Source organism: Dromiciops gliroides, chromosome 4, assembly GCF_019393635.1.
Source record: "Dromiciops gliroides isolate mDroGli1 chromosome 4, mDroGli1.pri, whole genome shotgun sequence".
Lineage (NCBI taxonomy): Eukaryota > Metazoa > Chordata > Mammalia > Microbiotheria > Microbiotheriidae > Dromiciops > Dromiciops gliroides.
Genome location: NC_057864.1, coordinates 330,064,451 through 330,090,231, shown reverse-complemented (window position 1 = coordinate 330,090,231; position 25,781 = coordinate 330,064,451). Strand labels below are relative to the sequence as shown.

Here is a 25,781-nt window from a genome sequence, read left to right as displayed (position 1 = left end):
TCAATTATAGATAGTTCTAAAAGGGCTTATTATTATTTTTATTCATACAAGTATAGAGTAAAATATATTATACATAGTTTGAAAATATTTCATCAGTTTTTTGGTTCCAAACAGTTTGTCATGCCGGGGTGGGAATGGGGATAAACTCCCACTCTCTATAAAATGCTCCAATAGCATGCGTCTGAAATAGCCTCTGATAACGGAAGCCCAACTCCTGGCCTTCTCATGGCGGAAGTCACTGGCACCTTAAAACTAGTAGCTTCAGGCAAGTGGGGCTCATTAGCCTTGGCAGGCAACCCACCTAGGGAAGGAACCCTGATTTTAAACCTCCGCTGCCTTGCAGCTATACCCATATATGGGAAAAGCTTCAGGAGTTAACCCCAAGGAAAAATCAGGAGTCAGAGTCCCTTAGGCAGTTGGATGTTGGACATCACATCCCCCTGGCAACTCCTGGGGTGGCACTGGTGCCAAACTGTACTGGCTCTGCCTCTCCTTTGGATCCACCAATGTCTCAGAGAGGGAAAACCTGCTGCATGGGCAACAGCTTGTTTTCCATATTGATCTGCCCAGGTCAGCGCCCTGGAGAGGATACTCCAGCTACTCCTTGTGGGGTAGATACAACATGGGGTGCGGCAGTTACCGGTTATAAGTCACTCAGGAGCTGTGGCTCCCATATCGGACTGCACAGCCACACTGTAGCCTATGGCTCTTCAAGGCGCTGATCCATGGTCCTCCACGACTGATGGAGGCCTACTACTACTACTACTACTACTACTACTACTACTACTACTACTACTACTACTACTACTACTAATTTCAGAAGTTTGTTAATAATTCACCTCACTTCAATGGATCTGTGACAGCATAAATGTGGAAACTCCCTCCTTTGCTGCAGAGAGCAACCTATCCATGCCTTATTATCCTGTGTGATTCTTGTCAATTTTTTCTCATCAAGCCTCCATAAAAGAGCTACTCATTTTGTTGGAGACTAATGTTTCTATTAAGACATATGTCATGTTAATAATGTATTTGCAGAACATTAATGGTGAAAGCAAAAATACTGAGAATAGTACTAATATGAATCTAAGTTCTTTAGGGCATTCCAGGGAGAGAGTAACAATGAATAAAAGGATTTCCTTGCAATTCATTCAAGAAAATAATAATCCAAGTAAAATATAACATTTAAAATTCTATCTTGCAAGAGTAAATGGGAATGTTTTCTTCTGAGTGAGAGGTGGGGCAGGTTGGTTCCAAAGGCTTACAACAAAATTGGCATTTCATTTCAATGTGACAACAGCCTTCTTGACAGCAGATTAGTTTAACATTGAACATCCCAGCAAAACAGTTATCCATTTTTGAGTGCATAATAATTCATTGTTGCCCTTCACTGTACATTAAATGTCACCCATCATTGTGACAGGAATATAAAAGCGATTGCACTTGAGTCAGGAGCCAAAATGAAAGCTGTTAATGCAGTCATTTTCAATGTGGTCTTTTTAACCTAGTTAAGTTTATAGAAATATTCCATTTAGAATATCTTCATTTCAGAACAAGAGGGAAAATACAGAAGGTCCATTAAAATTACATAGTATCTCTCTATAGCCCTATCTGCAGTCTCCATGTCATAAACCTTATTATACATGAAATAGTATAATAGTGATTATATGCTGTTATTTCCCATATTTTATGGACTAGATGTTCAAAACATCTAAGCCACTCTGCTACATTAGCCTATCCTAATTTTTATACAGTAGGGATTAAAATTCTAACAAAATTTCAAACTGTATATAGTGCTCTACACAAGATAAAAATTCTATATTCTATTTAATTTGGGGATATAGGGAAGATAGAAGGTAAGTGAACTCTGATAGCTATTTTCTACAATAGAGAGCCTGGTTTTTCATCTGAGTATCTTTGTATCACAGGTATAAAGTTTTATCAAGAGGAGATAGTTCATAAATTTAAGGGACAGTGTTTGTAAGGGTTCCTATTTGTGATGGCATGTAGCCTTGCACACAAATATGTATAATATCAAAATTGTTAGAGTGTACAAGCAATAGTAAAAGCCTGAGAGAAAATGGCACTGACAAGGATGCCTTTCTCTCAGAATGACTGGTTATCTTGGGTAACTAGATACATTCTAGAGAAGTAGGTCAGGACTAGGATAGACCCTAGCAATTAGCACTTATCCTAGGCATCTTTCCCAGATTTATTCTAAGATTGACCAAAAGTTCTAAACAATGCTAAGGAAAAAAATTATAATGTCACAAGTAACCTTGAACTGATTTGCCTGATCAAATGGCTGGATGGGAGTGAGAAATACTTCTACTGTTCTCCTAGAAACTAGGCAATCTAGAATCTTTGAAATGTGTCCTTTTTCTATACCCCTTCCCACTGAAATACACGCCATTGTTGCTACAGTTTATCCTCACACTCTTGTTCACATTAGCAGAAATATTTTTTATATGAATCATCATTTAAGCTCCCAAATTAACCCAATACATACCTACTAATAATTGGAGGAGGATTACAATCCTTGGAATGATACTTAAACTCTAATTTTTAAAAAATCTGGACAGACTTTCATAATATAATTTATGGTGCAGGTATCATAAATCAGCTACATTTAAAGCAGTAGGTTTTTTGGGGGGGTTGTTTGTTTGGTTTTTTAATTTTGATATTTTTAAGATCTATGCGAGAATAAAATGGTCCATGTTAGGGATTTATGTTATAGGGGACCTTTAGTATCTTTATCAGTCCCTTCGTCTAATAGAAGTTATATTTGAAGCAATGTGAAAAAAATCCTCTCATTAACAGTATAAAGGAAGGGTGCCCTGACCAGAAATTTTGACATGATTAACTGCCACCTCTGTACTTACTACATGCCCGTTTAGAGGAGAAAGGGGAAAGAAGAAAGGAAAGAATATTGGAGGCAAATATGACTAATTTTAGCCTTTTTCCCAAAGACTTTTTGTGACTTGACATTATCTTTACCACACTCTAAAAATGTAGTGGAAACAATGCAATGTCTAAAATTCTGCTAATGGCTGCTATTCCTCTTCTGGACAGGACTTGTTCCTTACACTGCATCAGTTCAAAGCTGTTGATAGTACTCCAGTGTTAATATGTCTGTGATCAGATCACAATAACTTAAGGCCACCCTCCTTGTTCAAATAAGATATCTCTGTTTAGATGTTATTGTACTATGCTGATTATGTCAGTATGCTATAGGAATAATAGTTATTATTGCTAAGAAAACTTAATAATTATATTATACTAATCAAGAAAAAAGGGACTCCAAAGTAAGCTATTTAGTATTGGGAAGATATCTGTCTTGTGACTGTATCTAAAAAGCAATATAACTGTCACCAAATGTTTTCAACCTTACCTTTTCTTTATAAAAATACAAATGGGTTTTGAGAAAATGTTTTTAAATCCACTTGGGCAACTATAATATATGCATGTACACATTCTATTTAGAATATGTGCTAGAAAATTAGGTTTTAGAAGTATAGAAAAGTATATTGAATAAAAAATTAAAAGCTAAAACAAGTCATAAAAAACATGGAAAAACAAGACAAAATAAAAAAGATAGAGGACCAAAAAAAGACTCTGAGTATTTTTTACCCATATGGGTATTGCAAATAGAAAAATGGATAGTATGTTGAATATATTAGTATTATAATGTTATTAATTATAATAAGAAGAATAATAACGATAAACTGGACTTTTTGCTGTAATTGTCATTCCCTGGTTATACATTTTCAATGCTTCCTAACTAGTTGACATTATTGGTACAGTATTAGTGAATCTCACAACTGAAAAATACTCCACAGCACACTGTGATGAATGGGTTTCCCACCGATGAAAACTAAGAAAAAGAAAGGGAAGTCCCACTACTGGAAAGGAAAAGGGCTGGAGGCAGTTCAGTAAAAAGAATGTACTCCACCCAAACAATGAAGGAGATCATATCAAAAAGATACCAGTCCTATCCCTCACTAATTTCTCTAGATGTTACTTTATAGTGAAGCTGTGAAGAGAAGGCACTCAAAGAGGCTGACTGCTGCAACTTCACCCCAGTACTGCTTCATAAAATCACAGAATCAAATAATCTGAGCTGTACAGAGCCTCAAATGTTTTATCCAGTTGAGGCCTGAGCATGAATTCACTATATGACATTCCCAATAAATGGGACTAATTCATTTATGGCATTATTTCAAATTCATAAATCACCCTTTGTGTCATCTCCACAGGCATGCTCCAACTTATTAACCTTCTAAAAATGTGACCTCCATAAGAGAACATATTGCTAGACATAAAGTCTAACCAGGGTGAAATACAACAGCACTATCATCTTGATGATTCTATGAATTATTAATATAGAAAAATGACACATTAGTTTTATTGCTGTTGTTGTTGTTTGCTTGTTTGTTTTTATTTTAAAGTAATTACAAAACAGGGTTGATCCATATTGAGCCTACAATCCATGGAAAACCCTAGATCTTTTTCACATGAACTCTTTCATTTATGTCTATTCCTGTTACTTTTCATTTTATGGTAATTCCATGATTTTAGCCCAAGATCTTTTTTGTATCCAGAATCCAAAGTGGTACCTGAACTTTCCTGCTTCATATCATTTGGACAAGTATGTTATTATCCACCAACATATTTGCCTTTCTTATGGCTTTATTTACCACATGCCTCAATTCTTTCTGGAACCAAGTTGAGATAGTGTTGAACCAAAACTTTTGCTATTTTTGCTAGAGACCAGCCCTCAATTTTGTTCTTTATTCGAGTTGCTAGAATAGTCATAAATCACCAGTGGTGGAAGTGAGACACTGTCTCTCTATGTGATAAGCTGTCAAACAGTTCTCATAGGACTGTCCACACCTCCTGCCTCCCACTCTCCCTTTTACCTTACTCTCTATATGGTCATCTAGCCAATTTTTGGAGGTAACAGGTATTTAGGTTTAATAAACACACATAATAGGCATTCTTACTAACTTCTTCAGAGAAACAGGTCTTATGGAGGCTAAACACTTTAAAATTTGTGGTTTATATAATGATTAAAACATTTTTTACTATTTTTAGTTTGTCTTACATTCTTCTGTGAACTTTACATAACCTTCTTTTTTACAAAAAGAGGATATTTAAAATATTGAAGTAAAAGTGATCAATAAATAAAATGTGTCATTATTAATAAGAATACTAACCTATTTGGGGGCTATATGTGTTAACATAAAAACCAAATACTGATAAGTTAAATTACTAACTTTCATTTTGGAAAGCTAATAATATAGATATATTTAGATTTTTAAAGTCGTTATTGCAGTTAAGATTTAGAAAAGCAATCTGACATTGAAATCTTATTCCATGTCATTTGAATGTTCTTATTTTGACTATAACAAGAATTCAAGATAGTGGAGGGCTGGATTTGAATTTTATGATTTTTTTTTTTTTTGCCTTTTGAACTTCAAGTGAGAACTTCAGGTTCCCTAATCAAAGCACTTTCTTTTATTAAATATTTATTAGTATTTTTAATTTAAAAATATTCAAATCAATAAAACCAGCATTTTTATTAATCAAAAGTTGCCTCAAAAATCCAAGTCATAATGTATATGGTATGTTTCTTATTATAGCATATATACATATATATACATATACATATACATATACATATATATACTTTACATTTTTTATTCTAGTCTTAAGAAATACATAGTCATCTAAAGTATGCTACTTCCTCAAAAATATCCAAAGATTTAAGGATATAGGGACCCTAGTTATAGAACTGTGGAAATTTTTTCTTTTTAAATTGCTGATAAGAGTAATATAAATAATGCTTCTAAAGTCTTTCAAATGAAAATACAGCCAATTAGTCACAGTCCTATTTTTAACAAAATACTATGTCCAATAGCAAGCTATAGTGCGGTGTTCATAATCAGGCAAACTAAAGGGTGCAAAATTCCATGAAGTGAAATTTTGAATTTTTATTAATTCACAGAGGTTCTCAAAATGTGTTACATGAACCCTTGAGGGAGTCCTTGAGACCTTTTAGGGGTCCTCAAGGACAAAACTATTTTGATAATAACTAAAGCATTATTTGACTAAATACTCTTGCCATTTCCAACTAAATATACATGTGACCTTGGATTCTCATTATATACTACAATCCAAACTACATCACAACAAATTGAATGAAGAAGCAAATATTACTGTCTTCCATTAAGCCAAACACTAAAGATATTTGTAAAAAAATAAGCTAAAAATGTCACCACAAATTTTTAATTTGTAAAATGTAATTATTTTTTCATTACACTATATATGATGTTAACATGTGGTGGGTTCATTATTGTTATTATTAAATTAATTAAGACATTTTAAAAATTAGCATTAGTTTAATTTCCTATTATGGTATCATTAATAGATATAACCCACATACATAAAAGATTATTGGGCTCCTCAATAACTTTAAGAGTAAAATGCAGATTCAATAGGTTTAGGAACTTCTGCTATATAGATATTTTCTAAAAGTATTTGTGTCAAGAAAAAATATTTTGATATATCTTTAAGTTTTGTTGTTACACCTATACTCTATGCTTTTTTGTATGTCCAGTGTCCCCATCTGGATTTACAAGAATATTTGGTATGGAAATTATTGCAAGAATATTTGAAATTTTAAGGAATTTTAATGGTAAAAACAATTACTTCCACAGAATACAATTTTAGACATAAAGAAACTCCATGTCCAGGGGTATTTCCCCATTTGAGGTAATTCAAGGTTTGTGGAATGTTTTATTTATATGATTGCTCCACACAACTAGAGATGACTGGATAATATTGAGACCTCCACTTAATCTTAGATATAACAGTAGATTCCTTTTAGAGGGGTCTGATCTACTTCTGTGCCTACTAGGGTTTTCTCTCTGATGTACCATATGTGACCAACACAGAGAAGATAAGTGAATGGAGAGTATTAAGTATTGCTTATATTTCAAGTCATTTATACTGATGAAGCTTTAGTCATTTTGATTGCTGGTATTTAATTAATGAGATTGTCTTAGATTTAATGAATATCTTTGTTTTAAAATGTTTAGTTACTTAATATATTGTGATATGTTCTACAAATATTTGACCATATTTGAAAACTGGAAAGCTAGTTTATTTCCCTTGAATTATGAAGCTACCTAGTTCTACTAACCTTGCTCTGTGCAAATTACAAAAGGTACTATTCAAAATCTCTAAACAATTACATACCAAACTGGCTTTTCAAAGAGAAGCCCAGATTGTAAACAGAATTTTTAAGTGAATTTACTCTTTTTCATAGAAAAGGGCTCCTGCTAAATACAAATCTAATTCTATGTATAAGTGCAAATAAAGTTTTGACAAGGACTCATGTTATTCCAGATAATGATATTAAATCATTTGGAAGGAAAAGATCTTTGCTAATGTGACTCATGGCATGTTGGAATGCAAGCAGTTACTTTACTCTATTTAACATAGTTATGTTTCATTTCTACATATTAAAAAAAACATGTTTACCATGATATGCAACTAGAGTTTAAAAATAAATTATGCATAAAATACGTATGTGATGACATTATTCAGAGACATTTCTGTGAATAGACTATATTCATTTGATGACAAAAATAGATTGTAAATGAAGTGAACAGTATCTTAGCTAATATAAACCACTGCAACTTGTATATTTTAGCATAATTCTTTTGAAAGAATTATGATCTATGATATTCTCTTTAAGGAAATTAAGATTTAATGGAAACATAGTTATGATTACAATTAATAATATAATGCAATCAAGTGGGGTATTCATCATCAAATTATAACTATATATAAATATATGGTTGTGTATATATGTATATATATATATAGTCACTTGAGAGTATAAAAATATGGTAAATTATTTTCCTCTTGAATGTACTTCGCTAAACTCTTTTTTTAAGTAAATAGGGATAATAATTCATCTAAAGTGCACATAAAATATGTCATTCATGTTATTCATGTGTTCAAATGCTTGTTTAATAGCCTAGCATAGCTTTTATAGACTATATTGTCTAAATAAACTAAATAAACAATAATGAAGAAGAATTTAGAGAAATTAATGAATAGTGTAAAAATGGGCGCACTATAAGGCAAGGATTCTTGGAAAAGTATATTGTAGAGGAATTCTTATATTTCTCTATTGATAAAAGGTAGCATGAAAAGCTCTAAACAATTACAATTTTAACTATCAAATTTTATGTATGTGTGTATTATATGAGGAGAAAAAACATGGTTTTCAATAATGGTATACACAAATTTAACACAGAAATTATACTTATATGGATTTAGTAATACTTTTAGAAGTTAAATAATTTGATAATAGTCTAAAATGCCTTGAAAATGTGAAATGTCTAAATGACTGTTCAATAAAGGTTATTTTCCTCATTTATGATATAACAATAACAATCAAAGGAAATCAGGAGTGTATTTATTAAACTATTATGCTTACAACTGAGTTTATAGTTCTAAGATATTGTGTTTATCTTCTATTCAATCAGGAAAAAATTGACACTAAATGATATAATAATGAATTATCAACTGGAACAATAACAATGGTAGGAGGGAACAATGAAGGAAGCCAGTTTTATATGCTATAGTGCTACCATTGTTAGTGACGTCCTATGAAACATGGTAATATTTTTTAAAGTAAGGCAACTTTTCTAACATTACTCAATTGCTGAAACTTTGAATTTATGATTTAAATACCTAAAAACATACTAGGAAACTATTCAAAAAGATATATATATATATATATATATATATATATATATATATATATATATATATATATATATATATATAAAATATTCCTACTTTCAGAAAAATTTTTAAAAACCTGGTTAGGAGTGTTTATATTTATAGCATTTTAAAATTATCTTTTACTTTTATACTAAAGTAGTATTTCTTATTTTATTGTTTCATTCTCTTTATTGAATACCATGTAAACTCTGGTAGGGTTGAATTCTGTACTAATGAGGAACTAGAAATAGTGAAAGGACACAGAGATATAAAAAAAAAAACAACCTAAAGTCCAGGGTATTGTGTGTGTGTGTGTGTGTGTGTGTGTGTGTGTGTGTGTACATGGAGGGGATAAGAGATCTAGTTGATCCATATCTATCCCCAAAAAGCCTTGTTTACTGGTTCATTATTAGGAATTTCCAATTGTTGGATATGTTATAGTGGGGATTCCTTTGGTTTATGAGTTGGAATAGATGGTTCCTAAAGTCCTTTCCATCTCCCAAATTCTATAATTCTGTGACTGAACAGAAATCTTTAGAAATGGAGAAAAATATCTTGATGAATATGAACAGCTAAGAGATTCTAATTAAAAGCCTTAAAGTGTCTTAGCAAAAATATAGCTTACAGACATAATCAGCATACTGCCTGCCTACAGAGGCAGCATAGTGCTCTTTGATCAAGGATAAGAGAGCCCTATGAATTCATCCTTAAACATCATGAAGTACAAAGCAAAAGCAAAAGTAAAATCCATTGTGACTTTTGACAATCATTAGTGAGAAAAAGGAGGTAACAATTGCCAAAAACATCACAAAAGGGAGCATGTTACCTGGCTATGACAAAGAGCACACAACTGACACCCAAGTAAGCCAGCAGAATATACATCCAGATATCAGGGGAGAGAGGATTCAGGAAGGAGAAGACGCCTGGGTTTGTACCATTGGGTTTGCGGTACAAAATACTTATTCCAAGAGTCATAAAGGGCTTGGAAAAGTCGATGACCTTCTCTCGAACATAGGTAATAGCCAGTGGGGCAACTGCAAGGTCAGCTTTCTGTTGGTAGAAATATAAAGAGAAGAAAAATAAACTATAAGTCAACAGGAAGAAGGCAATCAAATTAGACAAAAAAAAAAAGACTTTATATTGAGATGGTTTGCCACTGTACCAAGCAAATTAAAGCTTAATGTGCTTTTTTTCTGAAGCAAAATACTCAATTTATTCTGCTAGATATTCCTTATGTGCTTTTAAATTAACCAAAAAACTTATTTGTTTCATTTTAGGACATAAAAAGGCATATCATTATACATTTCTCAGAATTTGTCCTACCTTCCCCCCAAAATTTACAAATTCCTGCTGTACAAGTTCATCTGGTGTCAGTGACCATTTTATCATCACCACAGCTCAAACTTCAAAACATTTGTCTGATTGCTAAGTTTTTCCAATGAGAAGCAATTACAATTTTAAAAACATAAGGATTAGCTCATTGTTTTCAATCATTTATGCTAAAGTAGGGTGATCATATTTTTTAAAATGTTCCTATGTTTTTCATTCAGTAGAATTTTTTGCTTTTATTTCTTGAATTTTTATAGTAATTTTATGTCAATAAGGTCATTGTAATTAGTAAATTATTTATTCACATTTTAAATGTTGCTAATTCTTTATTGTTTCTTAACAATTACTAAAACAATCACATTCAGAGATCACAAATCTAGAGCTGAAAGGCATCTTTGAGGTTTTTAATACAACCTTTCTCGTTCTAGAGATAAACTGAGATGGAGGGAGATTACGTGACTTGCTCAAGGTCATGTAGGTAGTAAGCATCAGGAGAATTTCAAATCAAGTCTTTTTATTCCAGAATCATTTCCCTTTGCATTCTAGCATCCTGTCTTTTTCATATAAGAAGCCTAGAGCTAAGAGAAACTCATTGACTTATCCATGGTCATCTAGCTAAGAAGTAGCAGAGATGAAATTCAGACAACTCTCTCTTGATTCCCAAGTCCATTACACTTTATATTATATCATCCTGCCTTTTAATTAGTTACTGAGAAATTGTAGCTTAATACTTTTAAAAAGGTTTTAAATGGGAGGACTTGCTATGTAAGTAAGCTTAATGTCATCTTTGATAATTTTCTTTCCATTTTGGTACTACAGCTCATCGTAAAGGATAACTGCAACAGTAAATAACCCTCATTGACTATTATTAACTTATTAAACAGTGGTAATCTAGGTGAATGATATGTATAATGTCCAAATAATCTTCTTGGCTTACTCCACTTTTTCCAAATTTACACATGCTGTACCATTTTACATATCCTTTCCTAGAGAACACTACCTCATACTAAGCTCATTCATCAGTGGATCACAGATCTAGAGGCAGAAGAGACCTCAGAGGCCATCTACCTCAACCTCCTTACTTAAAACATGAAGAAAGCAGGATGAAAAGGAGGTTAAATGACTTGCCTGAAATAGGATTTAAACTATTTCTATGCTTCAATAACTAAATTGATAAAGTACATTGATAAAGTAAAATGCAATCATAATTCTAATGTAGAAAATGAAAGACACAACAAATATTATGTGTGAGAGAAATATTCAACAGACAGTCCACAGACATAATTTTCTGAAGGCAAAGTGCAAATTCAAATGGCGGAAAACAGTGTCAAATACTTTTGGGGCACAATATGGTCAATTAAGTGGAAAAGCAGCTAACTCGAAATGGGGAAAAATAAGAATTTAGCACATCTAAAGATATTTATGTATTTAGTAAATGAGAGGGTTTTTTGTCATAGCCTCAAATGACTAATGTTTGTGATTGAGAAAGATATCATATAATTTAAGAAAATAAAAATAAAACAAAACCTCTATTTTGCCTTATATTTTTGACAATTAGCAGGAGTAAATTTTTTAAAAAATGAAACATCAATGTGTCAAGGACAAGAACTAATTTACTACACAAAAGTGATAAAAATTATACCATAGGCCAATCTTTAAATGGAGATGAATTTTTATTTATTCAGTCCACAGGAGCATTTTCTATGAATACATTTGGACTTCATTACAGAATCTCATTATAATGCAATCATCTGGAATGTAATAGAAATTTTACTATTTAAAAGGTGTTTGCAATGATGGTTGTACTAACTTGCCATTATGTTATCTTGTTATCAAAAGCTCTATATTTGGGGAACCAGAGGTATGGAGGTGGCAGGAGGTACTCTACAGTAGATTGATGGTTCAATAGGTATAATTCATAAGTGGTTGTAAATTTTAATTCAAATTTGGCTTTATCTAACAAATGAAAATGAGGTCTGCTTATTGTATTCTGGTCCCTAAGAATATCACAAAACTAAGCATTATTTGTAGTGCTTATCAGCAGTAATGAATAAAGGTTTTATAACTAACAGGAGACATTTAATAGATTATTAATTCAATTGAGCAAACATTTATTAAGTACCTACTATGAGCAAAGCACTAATCCAAGTAGGAGAAATACAAAAACAAAAATAAACCATTTGCTGAAATCAAAGTGATAAACAAGTTTTTATTTTGAAATTATCTCATGCAAATATGCATTAACTTCTTTCTTTACTTTCCAGTTGACAAGGTTCATGGATTTTAAAAGGGAAGAAAAATGATTTTTTTCCTATTTGTATTAATAAAAGTAATTTCTTCATACCTAGGAATTCCCTATACCAATAAAATGGTGGATCCGATCCTTCCTATTGTAGATAAGCATAGGTCGTTGTCCAATGATCAGCAATTCCATATACTATATAATGGGGAAAAGGGACTGAACCTGTGATTTTATTAGAGTAAGGAACAACCAAGTGGGGAAATTGCCTTCACAATGCAACATAGCATCTCCTTTGCAAATTATTCTAAGAAGGTTACCTATAGAGGATAAGTGATTTGCTTAGAATCAAACTATATATGTCAGGGATAGGACTTAAACATAGGTTTTCCTGACTTTTCAGCTTTCTAGAAGGAGCTACATGACACAATAGATAGAGTATTAGGCTTGGAGTTATGAAGATTTGAATTCAAATCCTGTCTCAGACATTTAGCGATTATGAGAGTGTCACTTAATCTATCTAGACCGTAATGGCTCATTTGTAAAATAAGGAGAACCAAGTGGCAGTCTAGCTCTTAAGCTAAACTCCTATGGTTTCAAGAAAGACCTCCATAAAATATTATTCTATTGCTTCAATGTGGTTTGGAAATAACTTTGTTTTTGAAGGCTCTTCTAGGAATCTCTGACAACTTCTTCTTGGCTAGAAAGGTTTTGATTTTTGTCCTGGTAACCGACTGAGTTTGATATCTCTTCCCCTGAACTCTTTCCTGAAAAAAACACAACCTACCTACAGTTAATACAGAAAGGCTCATGTTTAGTAGATTCATCACTATGTAACTAATTCTTTGACCATAGTTCATTAAATATAAATAACTAAAAATGTCCTTGATACCTATGTAACCCTCTAAACTTTACAATTGATATAACAAAATTTAATGTTGTTTGCATTTTCATAAATTCATCATAGTTTCAAAGAAGTCTTTCTTATGTCTATCTCCCTTTGAACTAACTTCTGTTCTCTTCCATTCATTTTTAAAATTATTTTTATTTTATTAAATATTTCTTACTTATGTGTAAAAGAATTTTAACATTTTTTTTCAAATGTTTTGAGTTCCAAATTCTTTCCCTTCCCTCTTGGCCAAGCACCATACCTGAGATGGTAAGCAATTTGATCTCAATTATACAAATAAGGTCAAGCAAAATATATTTTCATATTAACCATGTTACAAAAGAAAACAAAAAATAAAATAAAACAATTAAAGTGTAGTATTAAAAAGTATGAATTAATCTGAATTTAGAGTTCATTAGTTCTCTCTTGGGAAATAGATAGCATTTTTTTGTAGGGCAATGAGGGTTAAGTGACTTGCCCAGGGTCACACAGCTAGTGTCAAGTGTCTGAGGCTGGATTTGAACTCAGGTACTCCTGAATCAAAGGCCGGTGCTTCATCCACTGTGCCACCTAGCTGCTCCCATAGATAGCATTTTTAATCATACGTCCTTAGGAATTATCTTGGATCACACTCTGGATCAGAGTGTGTAAGTTTTTCACAGTTGATCATCCTTATAATACTGCTGCTAGTATACAATCTTCTCCTGGTTTTGCTCACTTCACTTTGTATCATTTCAAAGAAATCCTACCATGTTTTTCTGAAATCATCCTACTCATCATATCCTATAATATATTAATATTCTATCACAATCATAACCCACAATTTGTTCAGCCATTCCTCAAACTGATTGGTATCCTCTCAATTTAAAATTCTTTGCCACCACACTAAGTCTTGTTAATATAGGTCCTCTCCTCATCCCTAAGCCCATCTTTTCATCACTTTCAGCTATAGTCCTACTAGTGGTATTGCTGGGTCAATGGGTATGAAGATTTTTATAGCCCTTTGGCTATAGTTCCAAATTGTTCTCCAGAATGGTTGAACTAGTTTACAACTCCACCAACACTACATTAGTGTCCCAAATTTTCCACATGCCCTTCAGTATTTGTCAATTTCCTTTTCTGGCATGTTAGCCAATCTGATAAGTGTGAAATGGTATCTCAGATTTGTTTTAATTTACATTTCTCTAATCAGTAGTGATTTAGAGTATTTTTTCATGTGACTATTAATGGATTTTATTTCTTTTGGAAACTGTTCATATTCTTGGACTGTTTTTTGTTTGTTTTGTTTGTTTTTGTTTGTTTGTTTAGTTGGTTTTTTGCAGGCAATGAGGGTTAAGTGACTTGCCCAGGGTCGAACAGCTAGTAAATGTCAAGGGTCTGAGGCCAGATTTGAACTCACATCCTCATGAATCCAGGGCCAGTGCTTTATCCACTTTGCCACCTAGCTCCCCCTGGACCATTTATTAAATGAGAAATGGCTTTTATTATCATAAATTTGGCTCAGCCCTTTATAATATTGAGAAATGAAGCCTTCATCAGATAAATTTGTAAAGTTTCCCTCAGTTTGCCATTTTTCTTCTAATATTTGCAACATTAGTTTAGTTTCTGCAAAAGCTAGGTGGCACAGGGCTGGAGTCAGGAAGACCTGAATTCAAATCCCACCTAAGGTACTTACTAGCTGTGTGACCCTGGGCAAGTCACTTAACCCTATTTACCTCATTTTCTTCATCTGTAATATAAGCTGGAGAAGGAAATGGCAAACCATTCCAGTATCTTTGCAAAGGAAAATCCAAATAGGGACACAAAGCACCAGATATGACAAAAATGACTGAACAGCCATTCTTGGTTCATTTTCCCCCTTATACCTCAGCTAGGTGTCACAGCAGATAAAACACTGGGCTTGGAATAAAGAAGTTCCAATGAGTTCACATCTAGCCTCAGACACTTACTAGTTGTGTGCCCCAGGGCAAGTCACTTTACCCCCATTTGCCTTATTTCCTCGACTAAAAAATTTGCATGCACTGGAAAAGGAAATGGCAAATCATTTTTTTTTTTTTTTTGCCAAGAAACCTTATGGGCAAGTCCATAGCATCATGAAGAATCAGACATGACTGAATGACTGAATGAAACAATCAAAATTATCTATTTTACTTCCCATAGTCCCCTATATCTTTTGTTTGGTCATAAACTTTCCCTTTATTTTTAGTTCTGAAAGGTACATTTACACATGCTCCCTTAATTTGCTTATGATATAACCCTTTATGTCTAAATTATGTACCCATTTTGCCCTTATCTTGGTATACAGTGTGAAATGTTGGCCTATTCCTAGTTTCTGCCTAATTCTTTCTAGTTTTCCCATAAATTTTGTCACATACTGAGTTCTTATCCCAAGCCCTGGATTTTGGTTTTATCAAATCCAAAATTACTATGGTCATATACTACTGTGTACTATGAACCTCATGTATTCCACTGATCCAACACTCTATACCAGATTGTTTTGATGATTACCACTTTATAATACAGTTTGAGATATTGTACTCATAGGTCACCTTCCTTTACATTTTTTCATTGATCCCCTTGATATTCTGGACATTTTGTTCTTCCAGATGAATTTTATTATTACTTTTTCTAGCCTTATAAAATAATTTTGGTAGTTTGGTTGGTATGACACCAAATAAGGAAAATAATTTAGGTAGAATTGTCATTTTTGTTATATTGGCTTGGCCTACACTTGAGAAATTAAAATCTTTCAATTGTTTATATCTGTCTTTATGTGTAAAGTGTTTGGTAATTTTGTTCACATAATCATTGATAGGGAAATTCCCGGGTATTTTATATTTTCTACAGTTATTGTGAATGGAATTTTTCTTTCTCTTCCTGTTGAGGTTTGTTCTTAATATATAGAATTGCTAATAATCGATGTGGGTTCATTTTAAATCCTGCAACTTTGCTGAAGTTGTTTCAACTAATTTTCAATTGATTCTCTATGATTTGCTAAGTATATCATCTCATCCTCAAAGTGTGATAGTTTTTTTTTTTAATTTGTATTCCCTCAATTTCTTTTTCTTTGTTTATTGTTGTAGCTAGCATTTCTAGTGTGCTAGTGTATCATCTAGTGGTGATAATGCACTTCCTTGCTTCATTCCTGATCTTATTATGGGGAAGGCTTTGAGTTTATCCCCATTACAGATAATGCTTATTCCTGCTTTTAGATAACTAACAATCATTTTAAGAAAAGCTCCATTGAATCATATTTGTGTCAAAAGTAATTTGGTAGGACTCATTCACCTATTTTTAAAAATAGTTTATATAGTAGTGGCATTTATTGGTTTTTTTGAAGTATTTGACAAAACGCACTTGTGAATCCATCTTGCCCTGGGGATTTTTTTTTTCTTCAAGGACACCACTGATGGCTTATTCAAATTATTTATTTTAAAAAGGGCTATTTAAGTATTCTATTTATTTTTCTGTTAATCTATGCATTTTGTATTTTTTCAAATATTTATCCATTAAACTTCTATTGCCAACTTTACTGGAATATAATTGGGCAAAATAAATTTTAATAATTTCTTAAATTTCAGCTTCAAAGATGTTTAATTCACTCTTTTTTTAAACTTTTCTTAAGGCAGGGCAATGAGGGTTAAGTGACTTGCCCAGGGTCACACAGCTAATGTGTCTAAGATCAGATTTGAACTCAGGTCCTCCTGAGTCTAGGGCCAGTGCTTTAACCACTACACCACCTAGCTGCCCCCTAATTCACTCTTTCTATTTTTCATACCAGTAATATGATTTTCTTCTTTATTTTTCAAACTAACCAAATATTTATCTATTTTTTCCATAAAACTAGGTCCTACTTTTACTTGCCAGTTCAATTTTTTATATTCAGTTTTATTTATCTCTTGTTTTTTTTTCAGGATTTTCATTTTGGTGGTTAATTAGAGATTTTTAATTTGTTCTTTTTCTAGTTTTTCTAGTTGCACTTCCAATTCATTGACATGCTGTTTCTTATTGATGTGCACATTTGGATATGTGAATTTTCCTCTAAGTATTGCTTTGGTTGCATCCCACAAAGTTTAGAATGTTGTCTCATGGTTGTCATTCTATTGAATACAATTATTGTTTCTATGATTTGTTCTTTTACCTACTCATTCTTTAGGACTGTATTATTTAGTTTCTAATTAGTTTTTAATCTATGCTTCTATGGCCCTTTATTCAATATAATTTTATTGCATTATTGTCTTAAAAAGGTGCATTTAATATTTCTGTTTTCTGCATTTGGTTGTGAGGTTTTTATGCCCTTATACACAGCCCAATTGTGTGAAGGAGTCATGTGCAGCTGAGGAAAAAAAAAGGTATATTACTTTCTATTCCCATCCAATTTTCTTTAGAAGATTATCATACCTAAATTTTCTAACTTCTTTCTTATTTATTTTATGGTTAGATTTTTCTAGTTCTGAGAGAGGAAAGTTGAGGTCCTCCATCAGTATAGTTTTACTTTTATTTCCTCCTGTAATTCATTTAACTTTTCCTTGAAGAATTAGTTTATTATGCCATTTGGTGCACATATAGTTAGTACTGATATTGCTTCATTGTCTATGGTTTCTTTCAGCAAGATATAGTTTCCCTATTTAACCTTCTTAATTAGGTCTCTGTGCTTTTGCTTTGTCTGAGATCACAATTACTATTCATCCCTCTCTCTTTACCTCTGCTGAAGCATAATGGATTACGTTCTTGTAAACAACATTTTGTTTGATTCCAGTTTTTAATACATTCTGCTGCTTTCATTTTATGGGTGAGTTGATCTCATTCATGTTCACAGTTATGATGACTAACTGTGCATTTCCTTACTTCCTATTTTCTTCTGTTTATGCTTCTCTCTCTTTTTTCATTCTGTTCTAACCACAGCTTACTTTTATCTGCCCTCCCTTTTATCACCCCCTCCCCTGCTTATTCCTGGTTGGATACTATAGATTTCTCTTAGCAATTGAGTATATATAGATAAAGAAATGTGTGTGTGTGTGTGATTTTTTCCCTTTTTAAACCAATTTAGATGCGAGTGAGGTCCAAGTTTTGCCTTCCCCCTCCTGACCCCTTGCCCCTTCACTGTAAAAGTTCTTTCTTGGGTGTCTTTTTTGTGAAATAATTCTCCCCATTCTTCCTCTCCCTCCTTTCTTTTCTCAGGTCATTCTTCTTTCTTGACTAGTTTTTACATCATTCCAATATGGTCACTCACTCCCCGAAACTTCTTTGTACGCAGAATCTTTCTAACTACACTAATGATGAAAAAAAAATTCTTAGAAGATATGTGTATCATCTTTCCATATAGACAAGTAAAAGTTTAACTCCAATGCATTACTTATGATTTTTCTTTCACTTTTACATTTTTATGTTTCTCTTGAATCTTGTATTTAAAAGTCAAATTTTCTGTTTAGCTCTGGTCTTTTTATCAGGAATTCCTGAACATGCTTTATCTAATTAAATAACCATTTTTCCCTTGAAGGACTATACTCAATGTTGCTGGATGATTTATTCTTTTTGTAATCTCAGATATTTTGCCTTATTGAACACGAAATTCCAAGCCTTCTGTGTCTTTAATGTGTTAGCTGTTCAATCTTATGTGATCCTGAATGTGGCTCCATAGTATTAGAGTGGTTTATTTGTTGCTTCTTAAAGTATTTTCTCTTCTACTTGGAAGCTTTGTAATTTGACTATAATATTCCTGTGCATGTTCATTTTGCAATCTCTTTTAGGATGTAAAGGTATAGTTAGCCACTGCATTGATCAGAGTTCTTAAGTTTCTCAAAAGTTTTTCTTTATGATGTTGTAGTCATTATATACTGGAACTACTCACTTCATTCTCCATAAGTTCACATATGTCTCAAGTTTTTGTTTTATTTTTTTCCTGAACATGTCCCTTTTCATCATCTGTACTGGCACAATAATATCACATTATATTCATTACTATAATTTGTCCATTCATTCCTCAATTGGTAGGCACCCCATTTATTTCTAGTTCTTTGCTATAACAATGAGATTTTATATTAATATTAGTCTATACATTAGTCCTTTTCCATATTGTTTGATCACTTTGGTTCATAGACATACTTAGAAACCTTGCTGGATGAAACAGTACACAGGTTAGTGACTTTGGGTGTAGAATTCCCAATTGCTTTCCAGAATGTTTGTTCCAATCCATAACTTCAAGACCAGAACAATTACTTGTCTAACAACCATATCATCCCCAGAAAGTATCATTTTCCTTTTTTCCCCCTCTATGCCAATTTGATAGGTATTCAGTAGAGTCCCAGAGTTGTTATAATTTATATTTTTTATTATTCATGATTTGGAGACTTTTTATATGGTAGTTGATGATGTCATGTTATTTCCCTTAAGTGCTATCAGTTCATTTCTTTTGGCCATTTACACTAGAATGGGGGGAGAGGGATGGAAGGGAGGAGAGACAAGGGGGGAGTAAGCAAAGGAGAGAGAGGGAGGGAGGGAAAAAGAGAGAGAGAGAGATCTGTGCATCTGTATTTATATTTATATATTTACATTTCCATCAGTTTTTAACATATCTTGTATATCACACCTTTACCATGGAAAATTGCTGTGAAGATTTTTTTCCCAGTAGACTGTTTCTCTTCTAATTTGAATTATATTGATTCTGCTTGGCTAAAAATATTGTAACTTTCTAAAACCAAAATCCACTAATCTCCTTTTATCCTATATGTTCCTTATTTGGTCAAAAACTAAATGACATCTAAGGTTAATTCTAGCTCTTAATCTATAATCCTATTATTTAAAACATAAATTACATAAAAAATTGTCCTGAGGCATTAATGTAGTATGAAAATATTTAGTTTTTGAAGGCTCTGCTACCAAGTTTTGGCAGCTTCTTCATTGCTAGAAAAAGTTTTCATTATTGTACTGGAACTGATTGAGTCTGATATCATATCCTCTCTTTTGAACTTCCCTCCTAAAACAAACAAACAAACAAATAAAAAACCTCAACCTAATTACTGTAAATAAAGGGAGGCTCATTTTATTAAAGCCCTACATAATGAATTTCTATCCATAGTAAAAAAAAGTATCTTCTTCCTTGTTCTTTTGATTTACATATGATGTGATCTTTTAGAGGATGGCAGCATATTATAAGCAACACTGTCTCATAAAACAGAAAGACAAGTTAACAGAAAACTTATTTTGAGACTGAAATAGGTCATTTTCCCTACTGTTTAAAACACCATTTTTTATTTTATTTTTATGTAGGCAATCTGTGGACTCTTTCATTTGGTACTTTTTTATCTTCACATGTTTTAGCAAGTTTTCTAGTATTATTTCTTGAATTGTGATGTTAAAGATTTGTGACTTGTTATATTATTCTGGGAGAAATGTGATACCTAATTTGTCTCCACACATCCTATCTTAATGATCAATATTTTTCATTTTATAAAAATGTCTCTATGAAAAGTTATTATTTTTGCTTTTCATCTTCCACTTATTGTTCATTTTAGTTTCCTTTTATTTCTTGTTATAATTTTCTCTTTTGCTTTTTTAGAGATTCACTACTTTAGATTCATATTTTACAATCTGTTAATAAATTTTTACTATACATTCCATACATTCTGCTATTTTTCCTATTAATTTTTCCTCTCAAGATATTAATTTTTCTCCTACTATTCCAAGAAATCCTGTTATGGTTTCATTTCCACAATCTCTTTGGAATACACAGAGTTTTATGTCTTAAGAGGTGTTAATTTCATTTCCTTTGTCTTACAATACACATTTAGAGGGGTTTGTAATCTGTTGGATGTACTGATAGTCATCCTCCTTTATTTCAAATACTTTGAGTATTTCTCCATTAATTTATTTGCTTCTACTCTAGGTTTTTAAATTGAATTACCTTTCTCTTGAGCTCTTTGGTGGTTTTAGCCTTTTCCCTCATATATTACAATTCTACATTAACACGTTGTCCCTTTCACCTCCCACAACTGACCATGAATGGTGGGTTTATCAATACAACTGAACCTCAAGTTTCTCAGCCTTCTTACACATGCTGGAGGAGGTGGAGCCAAGATGGTAGAGGAAAGGCTGTGACTCTCCATATGCCTGAAAAATCTGTCCACATACCTCCAAAAAATCCCATAAGACAACTTCTGGAACAGCAAACCCCAAAAAAGAACAGAGTGAAACTATTTTCTAGTCAAAGACAGCTTAAATAGGTGGCAGGCATCATCTGCTGTACAGGGTGAGAGAAGAGCTCAGCAAGCAGAGCAGATCCAGTCCTAGGCATCCACAGCCTCATAATCTTCAGCATCAGTGACTTCTTCTGAAACTTGGCTCACAGACCAGTTAGGCAGTCCAGTGGTTGCCCAGGGGGAAATACTGGGGGTCTCTGCAGGAGCAGAGGTGGAGCACATTGCCCAGGAAGCAGACTTGAGTGGCAGAGGCTCAGTGGGGGAAGGGCACAGGCACTCCAAACTTTCAACCATAGAGAATTAGATTTCAATCAGATTTCTGCTTCCAGATTAAATAGAAAGAAGGTCCATGGTGATTTACAAGCCAGGTGGGCTGAGAATGAGCCTAATCATACCACCTGGGACCCCTGTATATTGGGACAGTGCATCCTGGAAGCAGTGCTACACATTAAGAAGGAGTTAAAACCCAAGAAATAGGCAGCCAAGATGAGCAGGCAGACCATCAAAAGTTTCTTTGGTGGCAAGGTAGATGAAAATACACCCTCAGAAAAAGATAATAACAAAGTCAAAGGTCCAACATCCAAAGCTTCCAAGAAAATTATGAATTGGTCTCAGGCCATGGAAGTGCTCAAAAAGGACTTTGAAGATAAATTAAGAGAGATAGAGGGGAAAATAATAGAGGTAGAGGAAAAAATGGAAAGAGAAATGAGAGTGATGCAGGAGGGTCATGAAAAAAAAGTCAACAGATTGAAAAGCCAATTTGACCAAATGGAAAATGAGGTACATAAACTCTCTGAAGAAAATAATTGCTTACAAATTAGGATACAGCAAAAAGAAGCTAATGACTTTATGAGAAATCAAGACACAATAAAGCAAAACCAAATGAATAAAAAAAATAGATGGCAATCTCAAATATTTCCTTGGAAAAACAGCTCCCCTGGAAAATAGGTCCAGGAGAGATCATTTGAAAATCACTGGACTACCTGAAAACCATAATCAAAATAAGAGCTTAGATATCATCTTCCAAGAAATTGTCAGGGAAACTTGTCCTGATATTCTAGAAGCAGAATGTTAAATAGAAATTGAAAGAATCCACTGATCACCTCCAGAAAGAGATCCCAAAAGGAAAAATTCCAGGAATATTATAGCCAAATTCCAGAGATCCCAGGCCAAGGAGAAAATATTACAAGCAGCCAGAAAAAGGAATTAAAACCTGTGGAACTACAGTCAGGATAACACAAGATCTAGCAGCTTTTACATTAAATGACCAGAGGGCATAGAATATGATATTCTGGAGGGCAAAGAAACTGGGATTACAACCAAAAATCACCTACCCAGAAAAATTTATCATGATCGTTCAAGGGGGAAAATGGGACTTCAATGAAAAACAGGACTTTCAGACAATCACGATGAAAAGACCTGAACTGAATAGAAAATTTGACTTTCAAATACAGGACCCTAGAGAAGCATAAAAAGTTAAACAGGAAAAAAGAAATCATGACAAATATTAAAAGCTTAAACTGTTTACATTCCTACATGGGAAGATAATACTTCAAACTCATAAGAGCTTTCTCAGTATTAGGGCAGCTAAAATGAATTTACTTAGAGGGAACAGGTGTGAAATTAATATTAAGGGATGATATCTGTAAAGCATTTATTTTTTGTTTATCCTTGTTTTTTGTGGGCCAGGAATGGTGGGGTGGTTTATGTCTTGGGCCAGATTTGGACTTGGGGCCTCCTGGGTCCAGAGCTGATTCTTTGTCCACTGTGTCACCTAGCCGACCCATGATGATATTTTTAAAATAAAGTTAAGAGGTAAGAGGAATGCACTGGAAGAAAGAGAAAGGGAAAGGTGGAATATAGTAAAGTACCTCACATAAAATAAATAAGAAAAAGCTTATGAAGTAGAGGGAAAGATAGGGAAGGAGTGGGGGAATGAGTGAGCCTTACTCTCATCAAAATTGGCGCAAAGAGGGAACATCATACACACTCAAGTGGGTATGGTAATATATTTTGCCCTGAAGGAAAGTGGGAGAAGGGGCTAAGGGGGGAAATATGAAGGAAGGGAGGGCAGAGTAGGGGAGGGGGCATTAAAAAGCTAAATATTTGAGGAGGGATAAGGTGAAATAAGTTAAAAAATAGAGTAAATATTAAGAGGAAAGAATAGGATGGAGAGTAATACAGTTAGCAATAGTAATTGTGAAATAAATGATGAATGGGATGTTATCAGAAGTATGTATGAAAAATGTAAATCATCAACAGAGAAAGAACTTATGGTATTTTAATGCAGATTGAGGTATAATTTTATTTTTTAGTTCATCTTTCTAAAGTTATTTTGTCTGTTTTCTTTCACAACCTAAATAATGTGAAGATTTTTTGCATGTCTGCACATGTATGACTTATAAAGAATTGCTTGATTTAGGGAAGGTTGTAGAGGGAGGGAGGAAGAAAATTTGGAACACAAAGTTTTTAAAAATTAATGTGAAAAAAATTTACATGTAACAGGGAATATTCTACATAAATAAATGAATTCATAACTGAAAAAAAGAACAGGTTATGACAGACTAATTTTTTTTTCTTTAAACTGACCTTAGTCCCTTCCTTAAGTAGTTTCTAGGGAAACAGGCCTTGTTCCAACTAGAGTCCCTTCTCTTTAGTTCTCATGAATACCTATATTCTGAATATTTGTTCTAGTTCCCTCTGATATTTAGTTCTCTTATTGGGCTGCTTTAGCATCTTCTACTTGTCAAGGGACTGGAGAAGGGCAGAGTGGATAATTCAGGCAGAATTTCTCTTCCATTGAGGTTCTGTAACCTAAGGGCCACCCAATACTCCAACCTTCTGCTTATTTTCATCATATGACTTGGTAGAGTTGAAGTTCAATGGTAATTAGAATAACAGAAGCAGAGTATGCCAACAGAGACTGAAATTCCCTGACCAAGCATAAGCCTATGGGTTGGCTTGTGTGCTGTGACTAATCATGAAAAGTGATGAGGAAATATGCTGAGTGGATATGTTAAAGATTAGGGTCCACCACTTTTAATTCAAAAGGTTGTTACCTCATCATGATCCTTGCTTTCTTATCATGTTGAAATAGCTAAATTTTCTCTCTCTCTCTGGTGGAAAATTCCTCTTTATTTTTTGTGGGTAGGTTAAGAAAGGGTAGAGAAAAATCCTGGTTCTCCATCTTGCTGGTTACATGACTCAGTCAAAGGTATTTTCCCCCATGTTTAGATACCCTTCTCTCTTTCAGATAGCTTGGGACTTAATCCTTCAAAATCCTCAAAATAGTTTGTCAAACACAGAGTTTCTCATGTGTATACTAGGTCTCATCTAAATGCCCTTCCCCTTCTTTGATTTCTATTTCTTTATAGAGCACAAGGAAAATTTAAATATTCCACAGGTAGTAAGTCCAATGTCACTAATGGAGAGGAGATTTTGCAATAATAATCTTGACATAACCTTTACATTTTTTACCTTTATTGGTAATGTAGACCTGAAGGTCAAGAGACCATATCTAAATATGTATATCTTAGAGTCATCTACATAAAAATTATAATTTAACCCATGGAAAAAGTTGAGTTGAACAGGTAACATAATGTAGAGAAAAAAGATATGAGAGCCCAGGCACTAAGTAGTAATTGTTAAGTACTGAATTAGATAATAACTATTATTACCTTAGGGAGAGGTCACTTCCAGTTTTGTACCTAAGAAGGGCTTCTGGGATATGTTGTAGATTGAATTGAATCTTGAAAAATGAAAAGAATTTGGATAGGCAGAGAATCAAGTATTAATAGGTTGAATAGAAGCAATAAAGTTCCAGGAGAATAAATAGAGCAGTTTATCTAGAGCTAGTAAGAGATAAGTCTGAAAAAAATAGTTTGGGATCCTTCTAGAATAAGGAGTTTGTTCTCTTGCTCTAAGCAATGGGGTGAATCACTGAGGGCTTTTAACAAGGTTGTGTCATAATCACAAAAGCAATGTGATATAGTAGATAGAGAGTTTTTTCTAAATTAGAAAGATGCTGATAAAAAACAATGGCTGTTTTGACCCTGGATTAGTAACTTGATCTTTCCCAGGTAAGGCTACAATTTTTAAGCAGATATTCACCTTTAATAGGAAAGGGTTTTTCCTTACCAGTCATTTGCTAAGGTGGTGAAATCATAGGTCCAGTCTTTAAAAGATGGATGGGGATAACAAAGTAAAAGCATGTTGAGCAAATCTCATTAGGGTCTGAATGCAGGGAAATTTTCTAAAGAAGGACATTTATTAAATTCTTAATCAGAAAAGATATTTTTATTAATCAAATTAAAGAAATAATTAAACT

The 25,781-nt window shown here is 33.1% G+C and overlaps 1 protein-coding gene across 3 annotated transcripts in view; it reads right to left on the bottom strand.

Moving 5' to 3' along the window:
• The window catches only part of GRIK2 (glutamate ionotropic receptor kainate type subunit 2), an 823,240-nt gene that overhangs the window by 215,285 nt on the left and 582,174 nt on the right, over window positions 1-25,781 (bottom strand). For all 3 annotated transcript variants that reach the window (XM_044001196.1, XM_044001197.1, XM_044001198.1), the window contains one exon: window positions 9,626-9,849. In XM_044001196.1, coding sequence (XP_043857131.1) covers window positions 9,626-9,849 — 224 coding nt within the window. The remainder of the gene's footprint in view (window positions 1-9,625; window positions 9,850-25,781) is intronic.